General features: G+C 57.8%; 9 protein-coding genes across 9 annotated transcripts; 4 read left to right on the top strand and 5 right to left on the bottom strand.

Moving 5' to 3' along the window:
* Positions 1-4,453: 4,453 nt before the first annotated feature.
* SCHCODRAFT_02177657 (uncharacterized protein) lies at positions 4,454-6,295 on the bottom strand. Its single transcript, XM_003038301.3, has 4 exons — positions 6,058-6,295; positions 5,913-5,999; positions 5,785-5,862; positions 4,454-5,730 (listed from the first exon to the last, which is right to left on the bottom strand). Exons 2-4 carry the CDS (start codon positions 5,995-5,997, stop codon positions 4,490-4,492), a joined length of 1,404 nt encoding a protein of 467 aa, XP_003038347.2. The 5' UTR covers positions 5,998-5,999; positions 6,058-6,295; the 3' UTR covers positions 4,454-4,489.
* Positions 6,296-6,958: 663 nt separating this feature from the next.
* SCHCODRAFT_02527472 (uncharacterized protein) lies at positions 6,959-8,339 on the bottom strand (the record flags this gene model as incomplete). Its single annotated transcript, XM_050343523.1, has 3 exons — positions 8,259-8,339; positions 8,128-8,207; positions 6,959-8,071 (listed from the first exon to the last, which is right to left on the bottom strand). Coding segments are annotated over exons 2-3 (1,155 nt in total), but the record flags the coding sequence as incomplete, so codon positions are not given.
* Positions 8,340-8,778: 439 nt separating this feature from the next.
* On the top strand, positions 8,779-13,034 carry SCHCODRAFT_02613614 (ARM repeat-containing protein). Its single transcript, XM_050344613.1, has 18 exons — positions 8,779-8,949; positions 9,010-9,071; positions 9,132-9,218; positions 9,268-9,339; positions 9,396-9,617; positions 9,666-9,890; positions 9,939-10,247; positions 10,304-10,402; positions 10,452-10,558; positions 10,610-10,764; positions 10,811-10,973; positions 11,027-11,247; positions 11,299-11,852; positions 11,905-12,166; positions 12,226-12,255; positions 12,324-12,454; positions 12,504-12,695; positions 12,746-13,034. Exons 1-18 carry the CDS (start codon positions 8,841-8,843, stop codon positions 12,863-12,865), a joined length of 3,120 nt encoding a protein of 1,039 aa, XP_050202545.1. The 5' UTR covers positions 8,779-8,840; the 3' UTR covers positions 12,866-13,034.
* SCHCODRAFT_02685064 (uncharacterized protein) lies at positions 12,988-14,423 on the bottom strand (the record flags this gene model as incomplete). Its single annotated transcript, XM_050346774.1, has 2 exons — positions 12,988-14,158; positions 14,227-14,423. 2 exons carry the CDS (start codon positions 14,421-14,423, stop codon positions 12,988-12,990), a joined length of 1,368 nt encoding a protein of 455 aa, XP_050202544.1.
* A 176-nt stretch (positions 14,424-14,599) lies between these two features.
* SCHCODRAFT_02613608 (uncharacterized protein) lies at positions 14,600-16,624 on the top strand. The gene has a single exon (XM_003036950.3). It carries the CDS (start codon positions 14,921-14,923, stop codon positions 16,496-16,498), a length of 1,578 nt encoding a protein of 525 aa, XP_003036996.2. The 5' UTR covers positions 14,600-14,920; the 3' UTR covers positions 16,499-16,624.
* Positions 16,625-16,796: 172 nt separating this feature from the next.
* SCHCODRAFT_02613606 (uncharacterized protein) lies at positions 16,797-18,365 on the top strand (the record flags this gene model as incomplete). The annotated part of the gene is made up of 2 exons (XM_050344612.1): positions 16,797-16,938; positions 17,021-18,365. A coding segment is annotated over exon 2 (1,121 nt), but the record flags the coding sequence as incomplete, so codon positions are not given.
* Positions 18,366-18,515: 150 nt separating this feature from the next.
* SCHCODRAFT_02567991 (uncharacterized protein) lies at positions 18,516-22,902 on the top strand (the record flags this gene model as incomplete). The annotated part of the gene is made up of 5 exons (XM_003036951.2): positions 18,516-18,613; positions 18,692-19,803; positions 20,620-20,814; positions 20,871-21,124; positions 21,169-22,902. The coding sequence occupies 5 exons, from the start codon at positions 18,516-18,518 to the stop codon at positions 22,900-22,902; spliced, it is 3,393 nt and encodes a 1,130-aa protein (XP_003036997.1).
* Positions 22,903-23,002: 100 nt separating this feature from the next.
* On the bottom strand, positions 23,003-25,018 carry SCHCODRAFT_02685061 (uncharacterized protein). The gene is made up of 5 exons (XM_050346773.1): positions 24,711-25,018; positions 23,684-24,660; positions 23,533-23,632; positions 23,224-23,479; positions 23,003-23,192 (listed from the first exon to the last, which is right to left on the bottom strand). The coding sequence occupies exons 1-5, from the start codon at positions 24,873-24,875 to the stop codon at positions 23,098-23,100; spliced, it is 1,593 nt and encodes a 530-aa protein (XP_050202542.1). The 5' UTR covers positions 24,876-25,018; the 3' UTR covers positions 23,003-23,097.
* A 133-nt stretch (positions 25,019-25,151) lies between these two features.
* Positions 25,152-25,866, bottom strand: SCHCODRAFT_02613599 (40S ribosomal protein S20). The gene is made up of 4 exons (XM_003038304.2): positions 25,816-25,866; positions 25,601-25,739; positions 25,344-25,543; positions 25,152-25,291 (listed from the first exon to the last, which is right to left on the bottom strand). Exons 2-4 carry the CDS (start codon positions 25,716-25,718, stop codon positions 25,238-25,240), a joined length of 372 nt encoding a protein of 123 aa, XP_003038350.1. The 5' UTR covers positions 25,719-25,739; positions 25,816-25,866; the 3' UTR covers positions 25,152-25,237.
* Positions 25,867-26,127: the final 261 nt, after the last annotated feature.

The raw sequence follows: 26,127 nt of genomic DNA, 5'->3' as shown, positions 1-26,127 counted from the left end.
GTCGCGCATCTTGAAGGAGGCAGTGAGCTTCTTCTTGATGCTGTCCATGAAAGGACGCGAGGTGGCGGCGAGGAGTAGGTCGTCGACGTAGACGACGAGGAAGCAGACCTGCTTACCGTCCCGGAAGACGTAGAGGCAAGTCTCCGAGTTGAGGCGCACAAACCCGAGCTTGTCGAGCTTGTTGTGGAGCGTCTGGTTCCACGCGCGACCAGCCTGCTTGAGGCCATAGACAGACTTCTTGAGTCGCCAGCAGTAGCCCTCCCGGATGTCGACACCGGTCGGGGGAAGCATGTACAGCGTCTGTAGCAGCTCGCCGTTGAGGTACGCGGTGTTCACGTCCATCTGGTCTGTGTAGAGGCCAAGGCGGACGGCGAGAGCGAGGATGATGCGGATGGACTCCAGGCTAGCGACGGGCGCAAAGGTGTCCTGGTAGTCGACTCCTTCCTGCTGAGTGAAGCCGCGTGCCACAATGCGCACCTTGTACCGCTCAATGTTCCCTTGAGCATCCTCCTTCAAGGAGAAGACATGCTTGGAGGTGATCGGCTTGACGCCCTCCGGGATGGGTACCTCCTCGTAGACATCGTTCAGCTTGAAGCTGTTCAACTCCTCCGACTGCGCATCCAACCACTTGTCGCGCTCTGGGCTCGCCATGGCTTGCTTCCAAGTGGTGGGAATCTTCCGCGCACCGCTGCTCGACCGACCACCAGATGCTGTGCCCGCGAAGAGCTCGTCATTGAGAAAAGCAAAGTTCACAGACTCGCCCTCTTCGTCAGGTTGACCCGGGGGATCCCCACCCCCCTGGGTAGGCGCTGGTGCAGGTTCTGGTTCGGGAGCTGGTGCGGGAGGCGGAGGAGGAGCTTCTGCCTGGGGCGGCTGCTCTCGACGTCGGCGATTTTCCTCGAGTTGCTGCTCGCGCGCGCGGATGTTCGCTTCGCGCTGCTTCCGCTGCTGGGCGGACACCTTCCGGTGGTTTTCCTGTCGCTCCCGAGCGTTGATGTAGCCCTGGTCCTTGTGCTGGTTTGCTGTTCGCTCTTCTGGCTTGCGAAGGCCAGGGCGGCGTGATGGACCAGCGGCGGGGGCAGGAGCCGGCGGAGGTGTGGCCGGTGGCAGGGACCGGCGCGGTATGCGCGTCTTAGGTGGACGCGGAGGAGGCGGTGGCCCGTCCGAGTCAGGTGAAGGTGGACGATCATCTCCCACTGGCTCTGGCGTGGGTGGACGAGGTGCTCCCACTGACCCGGCTGCAGGTGGCTGGGCCGGCGCATCGTCGTCGTCATCGTCCTCGCTGTCACTGCCCGCACCTGGTGCAGGAGTGTCCTTGGGCGGCAGACGGAAGTACTTGCCAAAGTCCTCCCACTGCTCGGCGGACACATCGTCTTCGCCCGCGCGCATCTCGTCAGGAGAGGGGGAGGCGTCGTCGAACTTGACGTGCCGGGAGATGATGACCTTCCGAGTGGCGATCTCGAGGAGCTTGTACGCCTTCGTGCCCTCAGACCAAGCATAGCCTATGAGGATGCACCGGCGGGCGCGGTCGGCGAACTTGCCCTTCCGCTTCTTCTTTGGGATGAGCGGGTAGGCGGGGCAACCGAAGGGGTGCAGGGCGTGGACGTCAATAGGGCGCTTGACCTTGCGCATGCGGTTGATGGGCAGTTCTCCCTTCTGGCGGCTTGCGGGCGACAGGTTGATCATGTCGGTGGCGTACTCCATGGCGTACATCCAGTACTTCCGGGGAAGCTTGGCCGCGCAGAGGTTAGCGATCGCCCGGGTGACCAGCGTCTGGTTCATGCGCTCCGCTATGCCGTTCTGCTCAGGTGTGTAGGGCGCCGTCGTCTCGTGGATGATACCGCGTCGCCGGAACTCGGCCTCCATCTTGTTCGAGCAGAACTCGCCACCGCCGTCTGTGCGGGTGAACTCAACCCAGCCGGGGAGCCACTCCCACTGCTCGATAGAGTCGCGGTGCTGATGCTCCATGTCGATGCGCCACTGACGGAGCTTCTTGTAGACCTCCGACTTCTTCTTTGTGAAGAGCGTGTAGACACCCGAGGAGTAGTGGCAGACAATGACGATCCAGTAGAGATAGCCGCCAATCGCAGCGGGGTCGACGGGGCCACCAACGTCGCAGGAGACGAACTGGAGCGGGCGCGAGGCGGGCGTGGTGCTCCGCTTGAAGGGGAGCTTCTTCATCTTGCCCATGACGCAGGGCTCACAGAAGGATGGGATGCCGGTAAGCGTGTCAACCTCCCCGAGCTGCCCATGTCGGACCATGTTGCGCAGGCTCTCGAAGTTCGTATGGCCCATGATCTGGTGCAGCCGGTTGATGTCGATGGCGGTGAAGGCGCGCTCATCCGTGCCGATGGGCTGGCAGTCGACGTGATAGAGACCGTGTTTGCGCGTTGCGACACAGGCGATATCGCCGGAGGAGTCGCGGATAGTACAGGCGTTGTCCTTAAAGGACACGCGCAGACCACGCTTGGTGATCTGGGGCACCGAGATGAGCGTCAACGCGAGGTCGGGGACATGCAGTGTCTTCCGAATAGTAAGCGCGCGCACACCGTCCGGTGTCTTAGAGGCGAAGCAGGCAGTGCCAATGCCTACTGCCTTGATGACGGACTCATTCCCGAGGTAGATGTTGCGCGGCGGGTCAAGGACACGGTAAGTGCTGTCGTCGAAGAGGCGCTCATCGGGGGTCATGGTCTTTGACGCACCCGAGTCGACGATGTGCGAACCTTGGTGTCGCTGCGGTCGCTTTGGATCAGACTGGACATAGGCGGAAATCTTCTTGTAGGCACGGCGCGAGACGGTTACATGTGTGTCGTCTACATCCGAGTCCGAGTCCGAGTCCGAATCCGAGTCCGAGTCCTTCACCTTGTTCGCCTTCGCCTTCTCCGCCGCCCGCTCCTTCCGCTTCTTCAGCGCCTTCTCCTTCTGCCCAATGATCGTCTTGCACTCCTCAGTGGAGTGCCCCTCGCCGTGGATGACGCAGGTTGCCTTCGCCTTAGCCTTCTTCTTGCCCTTGTCCTTGGGCTTGCGCGGTGGGGGCGCGCGAGAAGAGGAGGCGGCGTATGCCTGCTCATCGTCCGAGTCTTCCTTGCTGGTCACCTGCGCCATCAGCTTCGCCTCGACGTAGGAGAGGGTGAGGGGCGCGGCCTTGGAGCTGCCCGCCGAGATGCCTGATGAAACGATCTTCCACTTCTCCGAGCTGGGAAGGGAGGCGAGGAGGATGAGGGGGACGAGATTGGCGTTGAGGGGATAGCCGAGGGTGGCGAGCTGGGTGACCGACTGCCGAACGCGGTGGATGTGCGCGCTCATCGCCTCGCGGGAGACATCTCCATCGTCGCCGTCGGCAAGCTTCGCGCGGAAGATCTTGATCAGTTCGGTGACCGCCATCTCGCTGGTGTTGGTCTGCTCGAACTTCTCGACGAGCTTCTCCCAGAGTTCGCTTGCGTGCTGGTACTCGTGGAGCTCGAGGGCGATGTCATTGGAGAGGTGCTCCCGGATGGTGGAGAGGGCGCGGGCGTTCCGCCAGGACCAGGTCTCCCTCCGCGCAACTTGGTGAGTGGTGGAGGAGGAGCCCGATCCTGTGGATGTGGTGGCGGTCGCCGGAGCGCCAGGTGACGTGGACGGGGGAGAGGACGTTGTCGGCGTCGGTGGAGTCACCGCGATCTCAGGGGGAGGAGATTTTTCCGATCCAGTCACCACGGAGGTGAGATCGTCCCTGTTGAGGGCGTCGGTGACCCGGAGGCGCCAGAGCGGCCAGTCCGCCGCATCGGTGAGCGTCGGGACCTTGCTGTCCTTGGGAGCCATGGCGCAGAGTGGGATAGAGTGAGTCGCAGATTGAAGTCTTGCTCGATTTTAGGCCACGGGGCTCATAACCTTTCACGAGCTAAAGAAGCGCAGGACGCGCAAGACCTCAGTCTTCCTGCTAGTGGAATAGCGACTGATATTCATACCTAAAGAAGCGCAGGACGCGCAAGACTAAAGTACAGTCAGTAAATAGTATGAGTATAGTAAGTGAGATAACATACCCTCAGTCTTCCTGCTAGTGGAATAGCGACTGAGGGAAAAGAGATGTACAGTAAGGATAAATACGGACGCCCCCGGAGCGGCGTGGGAAAGTTCTTCCCGAATAGGAAGGCGGACCAAAAGCGTGGACGCGAGGCAAACCGTCCACCCATGGGAGGAGGCAGACTCGCCCCTCTATACCCTACTTTTGACAACGCAGCACACCGAGGGGCCAGACGCGGATCGCGTGAACCTACCACGGGCCCTGCACGTCAAGTGTCGGGAAGATGTACCTGTTGAGCTTCTGGTACTTTTTGGGATGGCGCATGCTGGAACGACTGCAGACGTACGACTGTTTGTGGATCGACCGGTCTCTACTGAAGTTGTGCGGCTATTCAAGGGACGTCAATGGTCTTTAGTTATCACCAAGTGAATGATGCGTCTGTACTCTGCTGGACGTCGATACATATATATATATCCCACCATAAGATTACGACAGCAATGTATATGTGTGCTCTGCGTACTCGAAATCGTCCGTGATCAATCCACACTGGGAAGGCAGAACAGGTGCAGGGTCGAAGTCCTCAATTACGCCCTCCCCTTCTTTCGACGAAACTTCGTAGAAGAGTATGCGTAGATGCCGCAATGGCGAGGAGCGCAGAAGGGCTGCACATCCGTCCGTGGTACCTTTGTACAGGTAGCGGAATGCTAGCATGGACAAACGGGCTCGCGAACGCATTAGCATGCATTCTATTGCACTCGCCTGTACGCCCGAATACGCGATATCCAATCTATCCAGCCTAGGTGCTGTTATACTGTCGAAGAAGTTCGTCCAGACGGGCATGTGACTCAGCATGAGCTGACGCAGCCGCGGCAGGCTGATTGGTGCGGGCAGTGCTGGTACGACATCCGTGCAAAGGTAGTTGCCTTGTATCGTTCTGTTCGGTGTCACCTGGAATACCTCAACCTGGGGGCAATGGCGAAGTAATTCCAGTATTTTCTCTGGTGGAATGTGGTTCGCGCCAATATGCGTGAGCTTCGAGAGGGCATGTGAAGGAACGTGCAAGGAGACGGCGAACCATTGCGCTGTTCGGATGCTGGGCGATGCGAAGAACATTTCCCATAAGCGTACAGTGACAGGGCCGTTGGTACCAGCATCCCAGCGCCACATGGTTGCGCGTTGTGGACATCTGTAGGCGTCCACGGGGACGGATAGGAGAGGTTCCAGCAGCTCCTCGAGTGCGAGTGACTCATTGAGAGAGAGTATAGATATCTCCTGCCAGCGTGAAGCGACCGAAGCCACGGTTCGCATGAAGTTTCGGCAAGCTTGCGCAATGATTGCGCGTGTGTAAGGAAGCGCGTAAGGGCGCTCGTGCAGTCTCATCGTCAGAGGGAGGCCACTGGAGTACCGTATGCACCGTTTCAGATTAGCGGTATCGCATGGCTCAGGTGCGCATATGTCCACCATCGTCCAGAGTTGTGGAAAGCCACGTGTGAGAGCGAACCAGCGCGCGCAAACATAGCCAAGGGAGACCGCGGCTCGGCTGTAGAGAAGCTGCGGGTTCCGCGCTCGTCCTCGGTAGGCTCGGAACATGTTTTCGCGGGGATAGTTGAACTCCTCCTCGGTATGGCCGCACATCAGGAAGATGGCACATAGCAGCTCGGGAGGTAGGCGATCTACGTAGCAACTCGCGGGCTGAGTCTTTAGTTTGCGGGAACGCAGATCGGCGTCTGAAAGCTCGTGTTAAAACCATTGATGGGGATTCGGAGAGTTTGAGGGCGAACCTGTCCTACAGTTCACGCGTGATATGACGAGGTCATCAATATTGACGAGATTGATCGGTATGGCGGAGGGACAGCGCTCTATGGACTTCGCTTAGCCGCCTCCGGAATACTATATACATCAGACATACCAGCGCTGAGGCTCTCGCCCAAGGGTCTTGAAGACAAGTGCAAAGTGTGATCGATCGGAGGGCACCGCTGACCCAGTTCGGCCATCTCTGAAGTCGTAGAGGTGTGTCAGCCGGCCAGACCAGAGAGCGGCGCTCGGTCACTCACCTCATAGAGAATTGTGTGCTGGCGAGGAGGGGAGAAAGGGTAAGCGATTTCTCGGGGAGCCGGTCGCCTCCATCTTTTGAGTACGGCGACGGACGTGACTGAGGCTGTGATTATCCGAAAGACAATAAGGACGAGAACAATTGGCTCGCAGTCGGCGGCGTCATATCCGGTACCCATGTGATCGCTTGATGCTAGGGAGAGAGTGTCTTCCCAGGAGCCTGATGTCAGGAAGTCACTCCTTCGCATACCGCGCGCGCCTCAGGTATGTCGTCTAACTCGAGTTTCTGGCTTCGGACGAGCCGCGCAAGCCTTGGACACAGCATTGTACTGAGATTACGCAGGTGTGTGTGTACAAATGCCTAGGCGAGTGGTGAGGGCTCCCAAGAGAAGCTGTCTTTGAATCTGGGCGTATCACGGGCCTGCTCCGCGCTTGACCTCCTCAGTGTAACGATGACGAGAGGGAACGGATTTGGACCTGATGGAAGGGTATTTCTTAGCTTTCGATCAGTCCGTCGCGCTCCGTGGCTCTACTGCCCATATTGTCGTGGCTTCCCTAGGAGGTGAAGATGGTGGTTCGGCCATGAGGAGAGTGATGCTGTCACGCGTAACGCTGCGGCTTCGTGTTGCTCTTTCTCCCATTGATCTATGTTCGAACCTGGCTTAGTCTCTCAATGTCCAGGGAGACGTCGAGGATCCGTATCACAGCACCACAGATATGTATACGTAGCGGTATATATAAGAGTTCCCGGTATTCAGAAAGTAGCTGAAGACCAATACAAGTCGTCCGCATGCGAGAAATTGTCGCTGAACAACGTAACATCTGGTGGCAAAGACAAATCCAGTCCAGACAAGTCCGAGGCTGGGCCGAACACCTCGGCATCAATAACGAACAAAATCTCACTTTTCTCCTGAAGTACTATACGTAGCTGTCGCAGCGATGCACAGCGTAGAAGGGCCGCGCACTGCACGTCATGTCCGTCATATATGTAACGGAGCGAAAGCATGTCCAGTCGCGCATGGGAGGATTGAAGCATAGTATCTATCGCGGTGGCCTGGATGCCTGTGTAGGCGAAGTCAAGACGACTCAGAGAGGGAGTAGAAATACTTTCAAAGAAATTCGTCCAATCACCGAAGCAGCTCAGCATAATGACGCGCAGATGGGGCAGAACGACTCGCGGGGACACACAAGGTATGAGGTGACCATCTTCCTTTCCCGGAAAGACACTTTCATTCGACCGCACCGAGATCTGAAGTACTTCGATTTTGGGGCATGATCGCACGAGGTCCAGGATATTCTGCGGAGGGAGATCATTCACACCGACATGTGTCAGTTTTACGAGGGTAGATGCAGGAGCGTGAACGTGAGCGCCGGCCCATTGTGCCTGACGCAGAGAAGGTGACGCGAAGAACATCTGCCAGAGGAGGCAGTCGACGGCTGGCTCCTTGAGATGATTGTGGTGCTTGATCATGGCGCGCCGAAGACGCCTAAAAGCGTTGGTCGGTTGAAAGAGCAGGGGCGCGACTAGATCGAGCAGCGTGGGCTCGCTACGGGTAGATAGGATGGATATCTCATCCCAGCGGAAAGACACCGACGCTACAATCTGCATGAATCGTTGGCAGGCATCGACATCGGGTTGTCCCGGAACTAGGTTGTGGCGATCGTTGATTCTCAATGTAAGCGGAAGATCGCTAGAGTACCTTATGCATCGCCTGAGTGCAGCTATGTCGCATGGGCGTGGCGAGGACACATCGACCATGGTCCACAGTTGGGGACAGCCACGCGTTATAGCAAACCAGCGCGCACACACGAGCCCAAGGCTGACTACTTCTTGACTGTGCAACCATGGTAGGTTCCGGCTTCGTCCACAGTAGTCCATGTCCTCGCGAGGATAGTAAAATTCGTCGTCGGAGCGTCCACACAGCATGAAGATATTGCAGAGCAGTTCGGTCGGAAGAAGACTGATGAAGGAGCTTATAGACCGCGAGTTCACTTTGCCGGAACTGGCGTTTGCGCCTGGAAAGCTCCCATCAGGACGCATGGAAGGTGAATCGCGGATCTTACAGACGCACCAGGATCACGCATCATGCGCGGCGAGGAGAATCTGCTGCCCATCTTGAGAGATAGACCGGGATAGCGGGGCAGTAGCACTCTACGACATTCAGTCAGCCCCCCGCCACTGAGCTGGGTAGCCAGAACCTACCGGCGCTATAATCGTGATAGGTTTAAAGCTTGATGGGAATCACAGTCAGCAGGAGGGCGAGGTAGCACAGTTCTCCCTCCCTTTCTAAAATATCTAGAATCGAGTGGGGCCGTGGTCGGGAAGACGCATGCTGCCTTCTTCAACTTGGGCATCTTAAGTGAGTGCTGAAGCCGTCTTCGTCCGCAAGACAATAGGAGAAGAACAATTAGCGCAATCACACGAGAGGATATCACATCGAAGGGTCAACTAGAGGAAGCTCCGGCTCCGCCGGCTTCAACCTTGCCTTGAGGCTGAGACAGTGGGGTGGGCTTGCGCACTGGACTCTTGTTGCGCGCGTGTGGCGCGCGTGACTTGACGTTTGTTGTCCAAGAGCACCGTACAAATTGATGGGGTCAATTAAGGGCGGGAGAGACCTTGCAAGGCAAGGTAATATGGTGGGTTGAGATGCCAACAGGACCAGTAGGCCGGCCCTCGGAATTCGAACATGACAGTTGGCGATGAGGAGAAGCGTGACGAAGTAACGTGTGACGCTTCGCGTTTTCGCGTCTGATCTGCGGTATAGCCAGCTTGTCTTCCCCCACCATGACCTCCGTCGCTCAGCTCGCAGAGTGTCTGACCGCTACCCTAGACTCAAATCCAAATGTCAGAATATCTGCCGAGCTCAAGCTCGCCGAGTTTTCAGCTCAGCCGGGTTCGTGCTCCATGCTGCAGTGCGCGACGCTTGACTGAAGTAGGCGCGTGGATCGATCAGAGACCGGTATCTCCCTCGCAAGACTAGCGTTGTCCCCAGAAGCGGAGCTGCCACTGAGACAGATGAGTACTACGCGTGATCTCCAGCAATACGCGTCCTGATGAGCAATGTCGCGCCTGCACTCGGCTAGCATCGTACTGAGGAAATATGTGCTTGAACGCTGGTCCCCCATCTTTCCTCAGTTCCGGGGGCCCGCTCCACCCCAGGAGGTGCGTTGTAATATGCATCCTATACTCGACCGATGCTCATGAGTCGCAGACCAAAGCCGCAGTCCGGCAGCTAGTCTTCCAGGGCTTGTCTGACCCCGATCGCAAGATCCGCTCACTCTGCGTGCGTGATCATAGCGTTATCCCATTAACATCGTGCTCAGCTTTAGCAAACAATAGGCTCGCACCATGTCTACATTAGCCAACGCTGACTGGCCCGACGAGAACCCCGAACTCCTCACTTCCCTCATCGGTTTATTGTCCTCCGGATCACCGAACTCTGTCCACGGCGCAATGCAGGTCTTCGCCGAGTTCATCAAGGCAGACCTTTCCGAAGACCAGATCCTTCCTATTCTTCGCGAACTCCTGCCGGTTTTGCTCACCATTCTCGGTGGAACGGAGGTATGCGTAATTGGAGAGACAATTACTCGATGCTAACCGAGTTCACAGCAATACGGTGCGATTACGCGCGCCAGGACCGTATCCGTGTTCCAGCAATGTGTGGAAGCGCTGTTCATGGTCAAGGACCAGCACCCGCAAGCCGTGAAGGAGGCGACCACGTCCATTTTACCCGTTTGGCTTGAGGCGTTCAGGGTTCTGCTCAACATCGACCCTCGCCAAGACCTCAACAAGTCGGAGTGGGACGGGCTCTTGATCCGCATACAGATCTACAAGGTACGCTATACTCATATGCGCATACAGCACGATGTTGACTTCGCGAAGACCCTGGACATCATCCACACTTCATTCCCGCGCGCCATGACCACCTTCCTCCCCGACATACTGAGCGCCTCGCTCAATCACCTGCAAACAATCTACCCGGCATTCCAGCAATACTACCTTTCCGCAACTGACTCCCCACCTCCATCCTCGGAAGACGAGCCGGTGCACCTACCGCAACTCATCTGTCCTATCCTCGACTTCCTCTCCTCGATCATTCGGGGAGGCAAGGCCAAGACATGGTTCGAAGGCAACAATTTGACCGCAGTCGTATCCGCCGTCTTCCAGTATGCGCAGATAACCGATGAGGATGTGAGTATCCGAACACAACCTTACTCCACGCGACATGTCCTGACAGCCTTGATTAGGAAGACACCTGGGCGAGTAACGTCAACGCGTTCATCGCGCAGGAGGACGACGAGACGCAAGAGTACAGCGTTCGCGTTGCCGGCTTCGACATCTTGGGTGTAAGTCCCATTTACATACGTCTTTTCACTTGCCTCATGATTGCGCCAGGTCCTCATGGAACGCGAGCCGGCGAAGACGGCGGCGACGTGTCAGTTGCTGCTGCAGCAGATGGTTCAGTCATCGCAGCAGGCGCGCGATGGTGGCCAGGAAGACTGGTAAAACTCAAATGCTCGTATGATGAAGACATTGTACTCATGCTACAGCAGGTGGCGTCCTCTCGAGGCCTCCCTCGCTGCAATCGGTTCTCAGTCGGAGACCATCTTGGACTGCATCGAGGACGAGCTTGAGTCAGGACGGGATAAGCCGATCGACATTGAGTACATCCTGCGCGACATCGTGCCCTCGGTCTTGGGTCTTTCTGGTAGTCTTATTCCCCGTCATGTTGACTGATGGCTGACGAAAGTCAGCACACCCCTTCCTGCAGGGTCGCGGCTTCGTCTTTGCCAGTCAGTACGCGAAGCTGTTACCGCTGCAGCTGGCGGGTCAGTACCTTGAGGCTGCGATCCAGGTCATCGAGTCCAGCGAGGCGGGTGTTCCGGTCAAGGTCTCTGCCGTGCGTGCGGTGCATAAGTATGTTTGGTGCTTGCTTCTCAAACACGCATTCACTAACATGCTTCGCGTAGCTTCTGTCAGGGCGCCGAGGATTCGGCCATAGTCCCCTTCGTCGCGCGAATCGCCAAAGACCTTGGTCCCTTCCTCCTCGACACCTCGGACGACGCGCTGTCTTTGGTACTGGAGACGATGTCGGTGGTCGTGCAGGTGGACGACGGGAGGTGGTTGACGACTGATCTGGCGCAGTCGCTCGTCGTTGCACTTCTCGATGTCTGGAAGAAGAACAACAAGGGTCTGCACTCTCAACTCTGACGCATGAGCCCCTCTCACCTCCGACTTTTAGACCCGATCTTTGAGTCGATCCTGAGCGACATCTTTGAAGCTCTCGCTTCCTCGAAAGCGAGCGGCATCTACCAGTCAATCGTTCAGCAGGCCCTGCCGGCGCTCTGCAAGAACCTGAATGAGGCGAAGCCAGATGAATCGTGGGTCACATCCACCGGCATCGAGCTCATCACCAGCATGGTGAAGGGCGCGCCGGAAGGCGGCCTCGGCGACGGCTTCGTCGCCGCGATGGCGCCGAGCCTCTTCCACTGCCTAGCGCAGTCTGAGGACCGCGACGTCCTGCAGAACGGCGTGTCGTGCTTGACTACCATCGTCCGCAAGGACTGCAAGCAGCTTGCTGCCTGGTCTGATGGGAACCGTGGGGGTTTGGAACATGTGTTGGCGTTGATAGCGCGCATTTTGCAGAGCGAGGATGAGAGTGGCGGGTTGTTCATTGGCGACTTGATCATTCACCTCTTGCGGAATGCGGGGGAGGCCGTGCTTCCTGTGTTGCCCGAATTGCTGCAGGCAATGGTCAGCCGCATGCTCACTGCGAAGACTGCGACGTTCTTGCAGGTATGCACTCATGTTCAGAGTCCATTGTAGATATGTGCTAACCTGCTTCCAGAGCCTCGTCATCCCCTTTGCCTTCCTCATCACCAACCAGCGCGACACGGTCTTGCAGCTCCTCGAAGGCATCAACGTCAACGGCCGCTCCGGCCTCGACATCCTTCTCCAAACGTGGTGCGAGAATGCCGAGACCTTCCAGGGCTTCTGGCCCGGCCGCGTCAGCACCCTCGGCCTCTGCGAGCTCCTCCGCGCCGCACGCCCCAGTCTGCAGCAGATCACCGTCAAGGGCGACATCATCCTCCGCCCGGAGACGAAGAACGGTGAGTGGGCCCCGCCTCCCGCATCCTCGCGCGCGCACCGAACGAATCGCCTTTCGCAGTCATCATGACGCGCTCGCGGACGAAGAAGAGTGCGCGATGGGTCCTATTGGTGTGCTGTGGAGATCTGGCTGACGGCTTGTGTGTTTTTTGTTTGCAGTTCCGACGGAGTTTACGACGGTGCCGTTCCCTGTGAAGGCGCTGAAGATTGTCGTTCGCGACTTGCTTACGGGCGGGGAGTCGGCGGCTATCGGGGCTATCGACGACGAGGAAGTTGCCTCGGACGACGGAGTAAGGCGATGCTTTCGAGCAGCTTCATGCATGCTAACATTGCCAGCAGGATGATGATTGGGAAGAGGAGGGCGGTGGTGAAATCGGCAAGATCAACTCCCAGGGCTTCACCAAGGATGAGTTCGCGTTCCTGTCCGAGATGATTGGCCCGCGTGGCGTCAAGTTTGACAACGACGACGTCCTGGACGATGATGACGACGAGGACCTGAAGAACGACCCAATATCGCAGATGGACATGCAGGTAAGTATCAACATTTTTTCGCGACGAGCGGCTCTCACTGTACCGCGCAGTCGCACCTCGTGTCCTTCCTCCGCGACTGCGCCCAGCACAACACGTCAAACTTCTCGCAGCTCGTCTCCCAACTCACACCCGAGGAGCAAGCTGTCGTGCAACGCGCCATTACCCAGTAGGTGGCGTCCCGGCGCCGAAAATATGATTGGGTGTAGACAACCCGATAACTATACAAGAAGGAGAATCCGTAGCTATATAATGTACTTACATGTTTCCTTGCGCCTGCTCTATCACCCCGAGTCTAAAAACTCATATCCTTCCCCTTGTCCCACTCCCGCACCGTCCCGCGCTTGCTGTACTGGATGTCCATGACGTTCGTGCCCCCGCTGCTCCCTCCCCAGCCGTCTCCGAAGCCGCCGCTCGGCGCCTTGTAGGCGTCCGGGTCGAATCCGAGGCGCTCGAGGCGTTTCTTCTCCTCCTTGTCCTCCTTGCGCTTGCGCAGGAGGTCGAGCATAGCGTCCCAGCCCTCGAATTGTGTGTTGTCGATGAGCCCGGTGGCGGGTACGTGTGGTGCGGCGGGTAGAGGGTCTACGTCGAGGCGGGGGTCGTAGTCTTCCTCGAAGTACTTGTCCATCTTGGAGGGGAGGGGTGGTGTGGGGCCGGGTGTAGGGGAGCTTTCGCGGGAGGGGAGGGTATCGGAGGGGGAGCGGCGGGAGGAGCCTTCGCCTCGGGAGGCGGGTGAGGAGGAGCGGGTACGCTTGTGTTTGGTTGGTGGCGCGTCATCGCGAGTAGAGGATGAGGTGGGGGAAGGGCTGCGGTGACGATGGTGGCGGCGGCTGTGCTTGTGAGATGAGCGACGCTCGCCATCCTTCGAGCGGGAGCGGTGGCGATGTGAGCGTCGTGAGCGGTCATCCTTGTCCTTAAACTCGTCGCAGTCGGGAGAGCGAGACCTATGTCGTCGCTTGTGAGAACGTCCAGGCTCATCGTCGTCTTCGTTCGCGTTCTCCCATGCGCGTCGTTTGCGTTTGGGATCCCGCTCGGCCGTTCTCCCGTCCCAGTGATCCCACTTCTCGTCATCAGCGACGCGGTGCCAGTGCTCGTCCTCGCGGTCGCGTCTGCTCGATCGTTCCTCCTTCCGCTTCCCCTTGCTCTTGTGTTCCTCGTCTCGGTCATCAGAGCGCTCGCGGTGTCGTCGACTTGACCGCCCTTCCTCTCTCCGGCTCGAGTGCCGTTCTTCCCGGCGTGAACTGCTTCCTTCGCCTCTGCTACTTCCCGCGCCACGACTTCGGCGACTTGCAACAGCCTCCTCTGCGCGCTTCATGCGCTCGCGGCGTTCCTCTTCCCGCCGTTGACGTTGTATTTCTTCGGCTGCCTCGGCCTGCGCGCGCAATATGGAACGATTGTGGTCATCTGTGCTCTTGATGATCGAGGACAGGAAGCGCTTGTTTGGCCTCGGTGCATTGGCGTCATGTCTGCCAAGTAGTTAGCTACCATATCCTAAGCAGCGACGGTCTTCCCGCTACCACAATAGAGTACGCACAAGCTAGGCGCGAGGTACGCGCGAATGCCAGTCTCCTGATATCGTTCGGCCTTCTTCTTGGCTTCTTTCAGGATAAGCTCGGCGACGTGGCGGTCAAGGTCCTCGTCGGTCACGGTGGGGGACACAGAGGACCCCATAGAGGCCCGCACAAGGTTCGAGACGACGGAGGAGAGCGAGGAGGACGGCGCCGACGACATGGTGGCTCGCTCCAACCTGCAGTGGACAATGACATGAACAGCCACGTGTGACTCTTTCCGGGTCGGTGGCGGCGAAGCGGCTTGCCCTCTCCCACCATGTCCAATTGTCCAACCTCCGCTTTACCCTTCTGGATCTTCTGTATACAGGATACCCGGTTTTCTATGGACTCTCTATTGTGACAGCAGACTCTCGAGACATAATAAGGGCATTTGAGAAGCCGTCCTTATTGTCCTCGACGACATGGGTTTCTAGCTTATAATGCTCGAGGATTCCGTCTGGCTCTTCGTGGTGTCCTTTTTCGCCCCTACACTCCTTACATCTTTTCATCTCTTCGGAGCTCAGCATGGCTCGGTCCTCTGGAAGGCGCTGGACTGGGGGCTTGATCACACTGCACCCGGTACCTTACCGACACGGTGAACCCCCGCTCATCTCACAAGGCCGTTTTCCGCCTACCAGCTCTGAACGCCGACGCTTTTCTATACCTTTTCGACTTTTTATGGCTCCTCTGGCGCATCTCTTCCGTGTAGGCGCAAGTCCTGAACTGGAGCAAGATATGATTCCTCCCGGTGATCGCATCCGCGAATGGACCGAGGCGGATGAAGCTGAGGCGGGTGCTCAAGAGGGCACGGGTTGTAGCAGCACGTCTTCTCACTCGCCTGCCGACGAGGACACCTCGACGCTCATGGTCGGCGGCAGCCGTAACCTGCAACAAGAGCGAGCGTCACAGCTCATTCTGTCCCCTGTTGGTCCTCCGACCACCACCTTCGGTGACGAGTCCCATTCGCTAGGCACCACACCGCCCTCTGCGCAAGAGCCGTCGCCGCCACGAGCATCTCACGATGCCGCCGACGCTACGTCTCAGCCTCCGAACCCGTCCTCCAGATCGCAGCTTCTCCTTCAGGATCGGACAACCATCCAGGCGGAGGAAATTGAACGCTATATGCGCTCTGAACGAAAGGAGGTGGCCCTGCCTCGTCCCAAAAGGCCAAATCACCTGGAATCTGCAGACTCTTCATCAATCGTCTCACTTAGCAGCGTTACCACGCTGTGTTCCGTGAACCAAGCTCCGGCACCGGACGCCCCGGACCTCACCCTCACTTTGACGGCTACACATCTTCCCTCCGTGCGCCCTCGCGGCATACTTCGCAAGCCAGGCGCCGCCCGTCGTGGCGGGAACTTGAGCATTCGGTTCATCGACGAACCGCTGATCAAGGTCATTAGCCCGGCACCGGACATCGTTGGGCTTCCTGATTCTTGGACGAAGCGTGGCTCGAGTCTCAAGGAGGAATCTGAGGAGTCGTCGTTGCCGGCGTCGACTCCGTCGACACCCATCTCCTCCGAGTCCTTCTTCAACAAGACGCCTTTCCCTAGGCATGCGGACCTCCCGCAAGCGTCCCCTGAGAGAGCTCCGTCCACCATTCCGTTCCCCGACGATCATGCATGGGTTGGTGAAAAGGAAAAGGACTTCCAGACTTCTTCCGCGGGGCTTTCCGCTCCTCCTCCAACGCCGCGTATCCCTCACACGCCCCTCCCGGACGAAGAACACGAGCCATTGCCCTCTGAGCTTTCAGCACCTCCTCCAGCGCCTCGCATCCCCTTTTCACCTCTTCCCGACGAGGCTGAGGTCGAGGACGCCCTCATCGAACATGTGGAGCAATTCACAGCGGAGGTCAATGCTGTTCTCGGTCGCCAGGTCACCGTCAATGAGCCCCCTACCGTGATGGCCGAACTGCGGGCCCTCGTTCAGCTCGTTTATCCTTCCGGCTACCCCGGACCCGCCGTTCTATCGATGCGCGTGGGCACGTCCAGCGCCCTCCAAGCTGGCGAGACGTGGGACAATGCGCGCCGCACCTTCTTCACGTACTGCGATTCTCTTCGCCCATCGCGACATACTACATCTCGCCTCGTGATCGAACGTATCTTGTTTGAGATCGAGCAGAGCGTCGTGGGCGTCGAGGCAGGCGTGCTGCATGCGCACGCATGGGGTGGCGGTGACCTGGCGGTTCGATTGGTGAACATGGCTCGGGTGGAGTGCCCAAGTTGCCGTTACATCAGTGTCGCTATCGTGCAGTGATACTTACATGCATGGAACTTGGGGTCGAGGACATTGCCCTAGTTTAGCTACATTTACGATCACCTTTACGCTCTTTTTACGACTTTTATGAATCAGAAAATAAGAACTATCATTCTACCTCAGTCCTGACACTGCGATTCAGATGCAAAGCACGACAGTGAAGCTCGTGAAGGTCGACCCAGGTCTCCAGAACACAAACGGCTGCGTGACTTGAACCGTGACGCATGCACGTGTGGCATCAGTGGGTTGACCACGACCGTCATGTCCGTTCAGACGCCCTTCTCCATCACCATAGCCTGACGCTTTGGGCATCATCCCTGGATAGAGGCGAAGCGCGACAGTTGTTCCCTCATTGACCTTCGCCAACATGCTCCAAGCGTCCAGCCCTCCGCTTCGACCTTCAAAAGCTTCTGAGCTCGGGCCTGCAAATCCCCTCTATTGTGAGTAGGTGATTCCGAATCACAATAAGCCTGCTCAATAGCCATCTCAATTGTCGTCGAAAAACTGTATCCCCCGGCGAAGGCTTATATACGCTGAGTATTCCATCTGGTTTTCCGTGGCCTCCTCCTCCCCACAGCCGTACATTCCTTTTCTTCACAGAGATCAGCATGACTCGATCACCTGAGAGCCGTGCAGTAAAGGGCAAGGCGATTCACGTGAAGTGTCCTCGATGCAACGTATCGCTACACATATCGCCTGCCACAACAGTCGATCTTCGCCCTCCCGTTTCCGTTCCTCGCCCTCCCGCACCTGCGCAACCTCGTTCGGCTCTTTCCACCCGAGCCAACAGGAACGGTGAAAGCCCCGATAAGCGACCAAGGATGAGGCTCACCAGAGATTGCATCTGTGACTGGATTGACGCGGTCGAAGCGGAGACAAGCACGCAAAACCGCGTGCCATCCGCTGCCGCTCTTCGTGGCATCCTTCGCGAGTCAGGTATCCCTCCTCGACATGAGAACCTGGAAGTCAGGCTTGTCGACACACCGTTGGTCAGGGTCATCAGCCCAGCGCCATCCCTCGTCGAGCCATCACCATCACCCTCTTCCTCAAGTTCCGTTTCCTCCGAGTCTTTCTTCGACGAGACGCCTTTCCCCAGGCATGCCGATCTTCGAGAGAGGTTGTCCGAGTTGACTTCTGCCATTCTGCCTATCATCGGCGGTCAAACACACGGCGCACTCATGGTCGAATATAGGCAAGCTGTTCTTCGTGCGCGTTTGCCTCTCCCTGCGATGCCCCTGAACCCACCTACGCCCCTTCCAGCAGAGGGTCATGATCAACTTGAGGTTTCAGACTCCGTTGGGCAGTCCCCCAAGGGCGTTGATTCCGCACTGTCCTTCCACAATCTCTCCATTTCAGGAGCATCATCCGCCACTACAGTTCCCGAAATGCGCGCTCTCGTCCGCCTGGCTTATCCTTCGGGTCACCACGGACTGGCGGTTCTCACCATGCGCGTCGGCACATCCAGCTCTGTCCAAGCTGGCGACTCCTTGGACGCCGCGCGCGAGCGCTTTCTCGGCTACTGTAACCATTTCCACCAACCAGACTCGACTTCGACGCGCTCTGACCTCGAGTATATCTTATTTGAGATCGAGGGCAACGTTGTGGGAGCCGTCCCGGAGGGCGTGCTGAATGAGCACGCGTCGGGTGGCGGTGATCTAGCAAGCCGGTTGGTGGATATGGCGCGCTCGGTCTGCTCGGACTGTCACGAAATCAATGTGACGATTGCTAGATAGCTTTGGCATGTTGTGCTGCAGACAGACAGGACTTTCCTTCATTGAACTCCTTGTCCGATTCATGATCATCTCTACGTTCTCTTTACGAGTAGTTACGACTGGATATCTCAAGAAAGTGCAGTTTCTGAATCCTTGCATTGCGAGTCGAACCCTAATCACAACGGTTCAACGGTCGAGCTCGTGAGTGTGTCCACTTCGTTTTTCTGGCGTGCACACAGGTCGAAAGGCGTGACTGAGACTGTGACGCATGCACGTGCATTATCAGCGCCTTGACCTCAACCATCATGACCCTTCAAGCTCGACGCTTCTCTATTCAGTATGCCTGGCCAGAGGGTGTATCTCTCTTCACCAGAATGGAGGCCTCAAGACCCACGGAAGGTCCGTGCGTCGCCGGAAATAATTTCAGATGCGCACTTAAATACATTGGCAAGATCCTAGCTTAGTTTCCGTGGTCCTCTAGCTACCTTCGCATCCCTTACTTGCCAAACCTAAGCATGTCTACATCCTCCGAAGACTCAGACGTCCCTGCAGACCGGACGGCTTTCGTGGCCGACTGGCTCGCAGCGCAGCCGGGCGTTTCTGGCGCATCCGTCACCCGCGAGCCTCGCATGGCCTCTCGGGACAAAGTGACCTCGGATGCCAGGCCGCAGCCCTCGCAAACGTCCCTCAAAATCGCTGTCTTTATCTGTTGGCTGGCCGACTGTGTTACTCTGGGCATGTTCGGGTTAGGGCCGCTGCGATCTCCTGACAGTTTCCAGTGCCTCAGGTTGGTAGAGGAAGAGCACGTTCTGATGCCAGGCGACTTTGAGGCTCAGTCTCACAACCGGGTCAGGTTCCTTCAAGCGCCTGCGGTGAGGATCATCAGCCCGGCGCCATCTGTTGAGGAGCTTTCTCAGCCAGATGCGGGCGGCGAGGTATACCCAGAGTCTGACACTGTCTCGTCCGATCGCCAGGACCTTGTTCCACAGTCTGGACCTTGTCCGCCGCCGCATCCTCGTGCAGAAGCCAGTAGCAAATCGATGAAAGGCGCTCATTCACCACGACCAGCACTCCATCCGGCGACCGCGCTTCTTCCTGTGCCACGATCCTTCAGCCCTTCGATTCCATCGACGCCGCATATAGCGCATTCTTTGACCCCTCATAGTCCAGAGTCAGATCTCATCATTGAGCACGCGATCTTGCGCTCCTCCCGGACCCCATTGCTGAGCATCGTGCATCTGGACGCGAATGATTGGTATCGTGCGGAAGGCCTCACAACACTACATGTGTCCATGATGATGAAATTTCTCTCCGACGGCCCACCCGGCCTTCTCTGCGTGAGAATGCGAGTTCAACACGACTCGCACAAGAAGGTGGACGATGTGTATCTCTACGCCAACATGCTGTGGAACGACGCCTGGAAGGGCTTTGAGAGATGGTGCCGTGGTCTTGCCGAGGAGAGGGCCGCGAACGATTTTGTGCGACGTATTCTTACTCGAGCTGCCGCGTTGTCGACGATGGGCGATGGGCAGGAAGTCAAGAAATTCTCTGCCTTAGTTGAGTGGGCTGTATACCGCGATGGGGGAAATATTGGTGAGTGTCTTTCCGGCTATGCGCCGGCTTACTGCTGTGATCTTCTGCTGTCTGTGCGATTTGAGAAGCCGCGTACATGTGGGCAGTAGCATATCTGAATGACCTGTACGACGTGTTGACATAATATAATCCTAGCTTCACGGCCTCTATGCAAGATTTATCTCTGCGCGAGTATTGCTCAGAGGCGTATGGCGACTGATACTGCTATCGTCCTGCCAAAGTGTCCACACGCGAGATGCTCGACACTGCACTGATCTTGGGAAAACGAACATGAGTTTACACGCGTTCTACACGTGTGCGAAGGCGCGGTCATGTGCAAGACCAAAAACGGAAGCTCTTTAACGGCACCAATTCGGGCATCTCCGATTTGACGACTTCCACTTCTTGTCCCGGGCCACACTTCTCGTAAACGTTTTTCGTGCCCGAGGCAGTGAAGCTGTGGCAGCTATGGCTGCTCTGTATATCTTTCCTGACTCAAAGCACAACAAGGGCGCTTGGCACGACGCTCAAACGTCGCCATCGCTTCGACGAGGTTCGTAGACGCCAATCAAAGGACTGTTCAGAGAGATAGTATGCTGATGGGCTATATGATTTATAAAGATACCCGAAGGATTAGGGAATGGCGCCATAGCGTCTCCAGTGACTCTGGATTTGCGGATACCTCTGCACCAGTGCCCAGATTTCCATACGCCACACAAAGCTCGGGAGCCCGGGGAAGAGGGCCCTCGCAAATCAGAGATGCGAGTAAATGGACAGTACAAGAGACATACAACGGAGAGAATGTCTCTCCTAAAGATCCGATCATACCCCTGCCAGGCTCGACTGGTACAAAAGTCACCGAGATCCAGTTTCCTTCCACCACGGGCACGCCTCGCGCGCCATCCGATGGTGCAGCCGATGGAGCTGGACAGTTCACACCTGTGGACAGACGCGCATCTACTGGTCGGCCCACGTCGGGCCCTGCGGTTACAGAGATCGAATTTCCTTCGAGCGAACCGCAGTCGTCGGCTTGTGAGTTGATTCGCCGTGCTATGCAACACTTCTGTTGCTGATACTTCCTCAGACAGCCCGAGTCCTTCGCGTGGTCGTGGCACGCAGCGTTCTTCTCAAGCGCTCACCGAAGCAGCTGTCCGTCGCATGTCTGGGTCACTTCCTTCTCGTTCATGGACTCCCCGAGATGGGGTGGATCGCAGGTCAAACGACGTGGTTCCGACGCCATATGGCGAACCTGCTTTACCTCTCGGTCATGCCAGTGAGGACAGGGGACCTCATGACTCTGTACCTGCGGGACGGCAGCCGCCATATCCTTGTCACGGACACGGTTCGCCGCCCTTGCAGCCTAACGATGACAGGTATCGTGACCAGGGTCTCAATAGTCGTGAAGACAGGCAAATGTCCGTTGGACTTGCACCAGGGCCCGGAATTGTGTATGTCCAGAACTACGGAGACCGAGAACGTACACGCAAGGATTCCTCGGATTTCATCGGTAGCATTGCCCGTGTTTTCCGCGGGAAGTCCCATAAAACACGTCTGCGCAGGACGTCGGAGACATGTCCTGTGCCTGCTCATCGTCGCTCAATGTCTACTCCGACTCTTCCTCCAGTACGATACCCTCATAATGGGGCGCCTCCGCCAATTCCGTATGCGCTTAAAAGCGTTCGCTGTGGCCGATCCGGCGATAATGGTCGCTGCTATGAGCAGCAGAGCCATAACCACCGACAAGGCACGTACGCGTCCTCTGACCAGCCGAAGAACGCTCGCAGCGAGAGCCAGGCTACTACGACGTCTCGCGCCTCACAGGACAGAAGCAGATACGAAGAGCAGGCTCAGAAGCCTATGCGAAACCCTTCACTATCGCAGTATGGTCATTCCGGTTCACCCTTATACTCACGCCGACGGTCCAGCTTCTTCGGACGCATGTTCGGACAGCGAGCGCGCCCAAATAGCGTCAGTTCGACGCGCCCCACTGAAGAACTCCACGAGACGCCCTCTTGGCACGATGACTCGGGCCTGGGTTCAACTATCCCAACGCGATGGGGGCCGTACCCTCTCAGAGATTCGGGCGTGGCATACGATACCAAGAACACCATCTACCACTCCGCCTCCGAGATCCCCTCGACCCCTCAGCAGGTGCCGCTGATCACGCTCACGCCCGCGAGCGGTAAGACGCCGTCAGAGCCACCCTCGACAGACTCGTCGCTTCTCTCCCGGTGGCACAGACCCGCGCGGCGCGTAGAGGACGTTCAGGAGCGCGCACAGACATCTCGGCCACTTGTCGTTTGTGGACAGCTCAACCCGTACTCGCGACAATGGCCCGCAGCCCAGACGCCCCTGGCTCAGACGCTTGGCCTGACGCCGGAGCCGAGTCCCTCTACTCCTCGCTCTCCTCAGCCGGAATGGGCCCAGCGACCTCAGGGAACGCCCTATCCGGGAAATGCACAAGTGCCAGCAAGCGAGTCGTCGTCGTCGTCGTATCCTTCGTGCAACGGGGATGCTGGTCTTCCCTCTCCCTCTCCCTCTCCCTTCCCCGTTCCACCTGCTCCTCTCTTACACATTGATACTGGCAGTACGATGGCGCAAGGCCCAGTCCCTCAGACATCCCCCTCGGAAGAGCCGATTCTGACTGCTGATGAGAGGAGCGCCGTTCCGCTGCGCTCGCCGATGACGCTGATTGGGCAGCTGCAGAGCGCACTGCAGGACGTGAGCCGTCATGCTGCTGCTCAGCATCAGCACCAGACGGGAAATGGTACCCACGTCGTGCGTGTCGATACCGCGACGGACGCGACCGAGGGCCCGCGCTCGCATATCTTGAGCTCGGATGCCGAGCCGTCGTCGATATACGAGTCTCGAGGTACGACGACCGCGACGATGACGGTCTCGTCTGCGCCTACCGCCAGCCGCAAGTCCGAGGTGGAGGTGGTGGAAGTTCTTGCCGTGCAAAAGGAGCAGGCGCGTCGTGTCCTTGATTTCCTGTTCTTTTGGTTCTTCCTGTGTTTTGTGATGATGTTCACGTTGATTTGGCCGCTTGCGGAAAAGCTGCACGCTCAAATGGAAGTAGACGCCGATCCCGGACTTGCTGACGATGTGTTGTATCTGTAGATGATCACGTACCGTTTTCCTGTTGTGTTGTTGTATATCTGGATTGGTGTTGTAACAGTCATCGGTGTCGCATCGTTCATGGTTGCTTTCTCTCTGCTTTGTAGTGTGGGATTATGCTGTACTTGCTATGTGTACCTCTTTTTTGTCCTTTTAGTCAGGATATATGCATGTTTCTAGGACTTACCTATCCTCCCGCTACGAGCTCGGCGCCGCCGTACTCTTCTCGCCCTCCGCCGCCGGCTTCTCCTTCTCCTCACTCGCCTCCCACACCTTCAGCGCCGCCTCGAACGCTTCCCACACCGCCCTCCCCGCCCCGCTCACCCCCATATTCGCGGTCGTCGGCGAGCGACAGGGTCTCGTCTTGCGCATTGGACTTGGCTTTGGCCTTGCCCTTTTCCTTCTCCGCCTTTGCCGTCTCGTTCTGCGCGTCCTGCTCTATCCACTCGTCGGGTACGGTGACTTCGAGCGGGACGACGGCGCACTCGGCGTAGAGCGCGCCGGGCTTGAGGACCTCTTGGCGGGGCTTTACGTCTCCGTCGGCGTCTGTGGTGTCCTTCTCCACGGTGCCGGCGAGGATCTGTAAGAAGTGAGTGAGCGGCGTGGAGCGAATCAAGCATGCTGAAAAGGTACCTTGAATGGGGTCGGCACGAACAAAGCATGCAATATGCTCTGTATCGCTGCACTTGAGCCTTTGGCGAGGAGTCGGAAGAGTGGGTTCAGGAGAACGTAACTGTATTCTAGGTCAGCAAACGTGCCATGAAAGCGTTCGAAGCGTACGTACAACAGAAAGCCTGTCCACGACCACCTATCACTCTCGCTCGCCCCAAGCATCGGCGCAATCGTCGTCAGGCGCGAGATTCCTGGCGACACGCTCACAGTCGTGATATTCGACCGCTGCTCCTTCTGTGAAACGACCGGAACGCTCGCCGCATTCGCTCCTCCGGCCTCCGCGTCCGTCTTCGGCACCTGCGCGGCAGGTAAGGCGTCCAGCACGCGCTGCAGGTGACGGGAGTAGACGATAGTGCGGAGCGCGCGGGCACCCTCGCTCGGTAGGACGCCGGACTGCGCGGGTACGCCCCGTAGCGCGTCCCCGACGTCGAGCACGCCGGGGAACGTGCATGCGAGCTTCAGGCCCAGGCCCTTCGCGCGCGTCTTCCCCATACCCGCGCCTGCTGCGTAGAACGGGTTGACCACGTGGACAATCCGGATATCGCGTTCAGGCGGCGCGACGAGCAGTGCTGGGAGCAGGAGCGTAGTTATCAGGAACGTTGCGAGCGAGCGTACGGATCGCCGCTTCGCGTCCTCTGCCTTGTGCGCCTTCCGCCCGCCGACGACGTTCCCTACGTGTGGCGCCTCGTGCGCAAAGACGATGGCATCCAGCCGCGTGTCATTTCCCGTGAGGAAGCGCGTGCAGAAGGCGCGGATGTGCGCGGGGGATTCGATGTCGCAGTGCTCGGCGTAGATGTGCTGGTTGCCGGATGCGGTGCGGAGGGCCTCGATGAGGAGAGCGGTGGGGGAGGCGGAGAGGGGAGGGGGCGAGCTGGGGTCGACTTCGGGCGCGGCAGGGGCCGTACCGGCAGCTCCAGGAGGAGGGGGCCGAGGGGCATCATTCGAAGAGGTACTGCCAGAGGCAGGCGGGTTCGCGGGTGCGGTGTTGGGGGAAGACAGGTCGATCGGTTCTGGTGAGAGGGCGATGATGTGTGCTCCTCTTGCTGCGAGGGATTCCATGAGTGTCAGCCCCAGTGGGGTGAAGGCTCCCTTCATGATTGTCAGTATATTTTACCTCCAGATTGAACGGCCTCACGCACCGTCATGAGCACGACTCTGCCATGCAAGTCGCGGTCGCGACTTGTTTTCCTACCCTGTGAGAGCGTGCGTATCACATACAGCGCTAATATCGCTGCGCATATGTGGTACAGATATTGCTTCGGGAAGAGGGTCTCGTAAGCCGTGCCGAGGATATGGACGACCATGGCCCAGTGCGTGTCACTTCGAGAGACGTTGGGCCGTGACTTCAGATCGTTGGACTTCAAGTGCCTGGTGGTCTAAGATCGTTTTCTATGAACGTTGCATGAGATGATGGGCCTCAAGACGAAAAGGACAGTGAAGGCAGGAAATGAGGTAAATACGGCATGTGGCGTCGCGACGCGTACTCGGATGACACGGGCCGGCCGAGTGTGATCGTGGCTGCTGTGGAGACCACGACGGCGAGGGATCACTGACCTCCGGTACAAACTTCAGAGCCAGCGCGCAGAGAGATTCCAGCAGATTCACGGTAAATGCATGCAATGCGTGTCATACAACATGATCGACGAGGTACATAGTACAAGGTAATTTAACCAGAGATCGTAACCTCGACCTCGACACCAGGCTCCAGGCTGATGCTCGTCTGCAATGAGAGATGAGCAATCGCACATCAGTACCATGAAGACGATACGCACGATCTGCTTGACGACCTCGGAGGAGGACTCGAGGTCGATGAGGCGCTTGTGCACCTTGAGCTCGTAGCGGTCCCAGGTCTTCGAACCCTCACCGCAAGGCGTCTTGCGGGTGGTGATCGTAAGGACCTTGGTGGGGAGGCGAACCGGGCCCTTGACGCGGAGCTGCTTGTCCTTCGCGCGGTTGATGAGGTCGCCCGAGACTGTATCGCAAGCCAATCGGTCAATTTACTCCCCCCTGAATGAGCTTGCGTACGCACACTTCTCGAGGTTGCGGACGTTGCTGGACGTCAGCGTGATGCGAATCTTGTGCAGCTTCGCGCCGGGGACAGCGCCCGCAGCATCGTATTCCTTTTCACCCTTGGCGACGTAACTCATAATGGCCGGAGACAGCGGTGACTGGTAGCAAAGATATCAGCGTTCGTCATCGTCGTTCATCGACGCGTCGAGGACGCGCCCCGCGGCCGCTACGCACCCAAAGGTTTTCCTGTGGAGGTGAGTGAGGAGGGGAAAATTAGAGTTCGATCGGTTCTGTGGATTGGTGTCCAAGCGCGGCAGAAACCGACGGCTGCAAATGAGCGCCACAAATGCAACGGCTGTTACCGACCTTCATGTTGAACTTCTTATCTCTGACTCTTTGTGCCTCTCTTGGGTCTCTCCTATCTCCCATTCGTGTGCCCACGCTTTCTCTCGCATCACGAAACTCGTTGTGCACTTGGAAGTGACTTCTTTGTAGGCTATAATGAAATGTCGATGCTCAGCAGTTTCTCGCCGTCGTCAACAGCTT

Source organism: Schizophyllum commune (genome assembly GCF_000143185.2).
Source record: "Schizophyllum commune H4-8 unplaced genomic scaffold SCHCOscaffold_2, whole genome shotgun sequence".
Taxonomy (NCBI): Eukaryota; Fungi; Basidiomycota; class Agaricomycetes; order Agaricales; family Schizophyllaceae; genus Schizophyllum; species Schizophyllum commune.
This window is presented reverse-complemented; position numbering and strand designations above follow the sequence as displayed.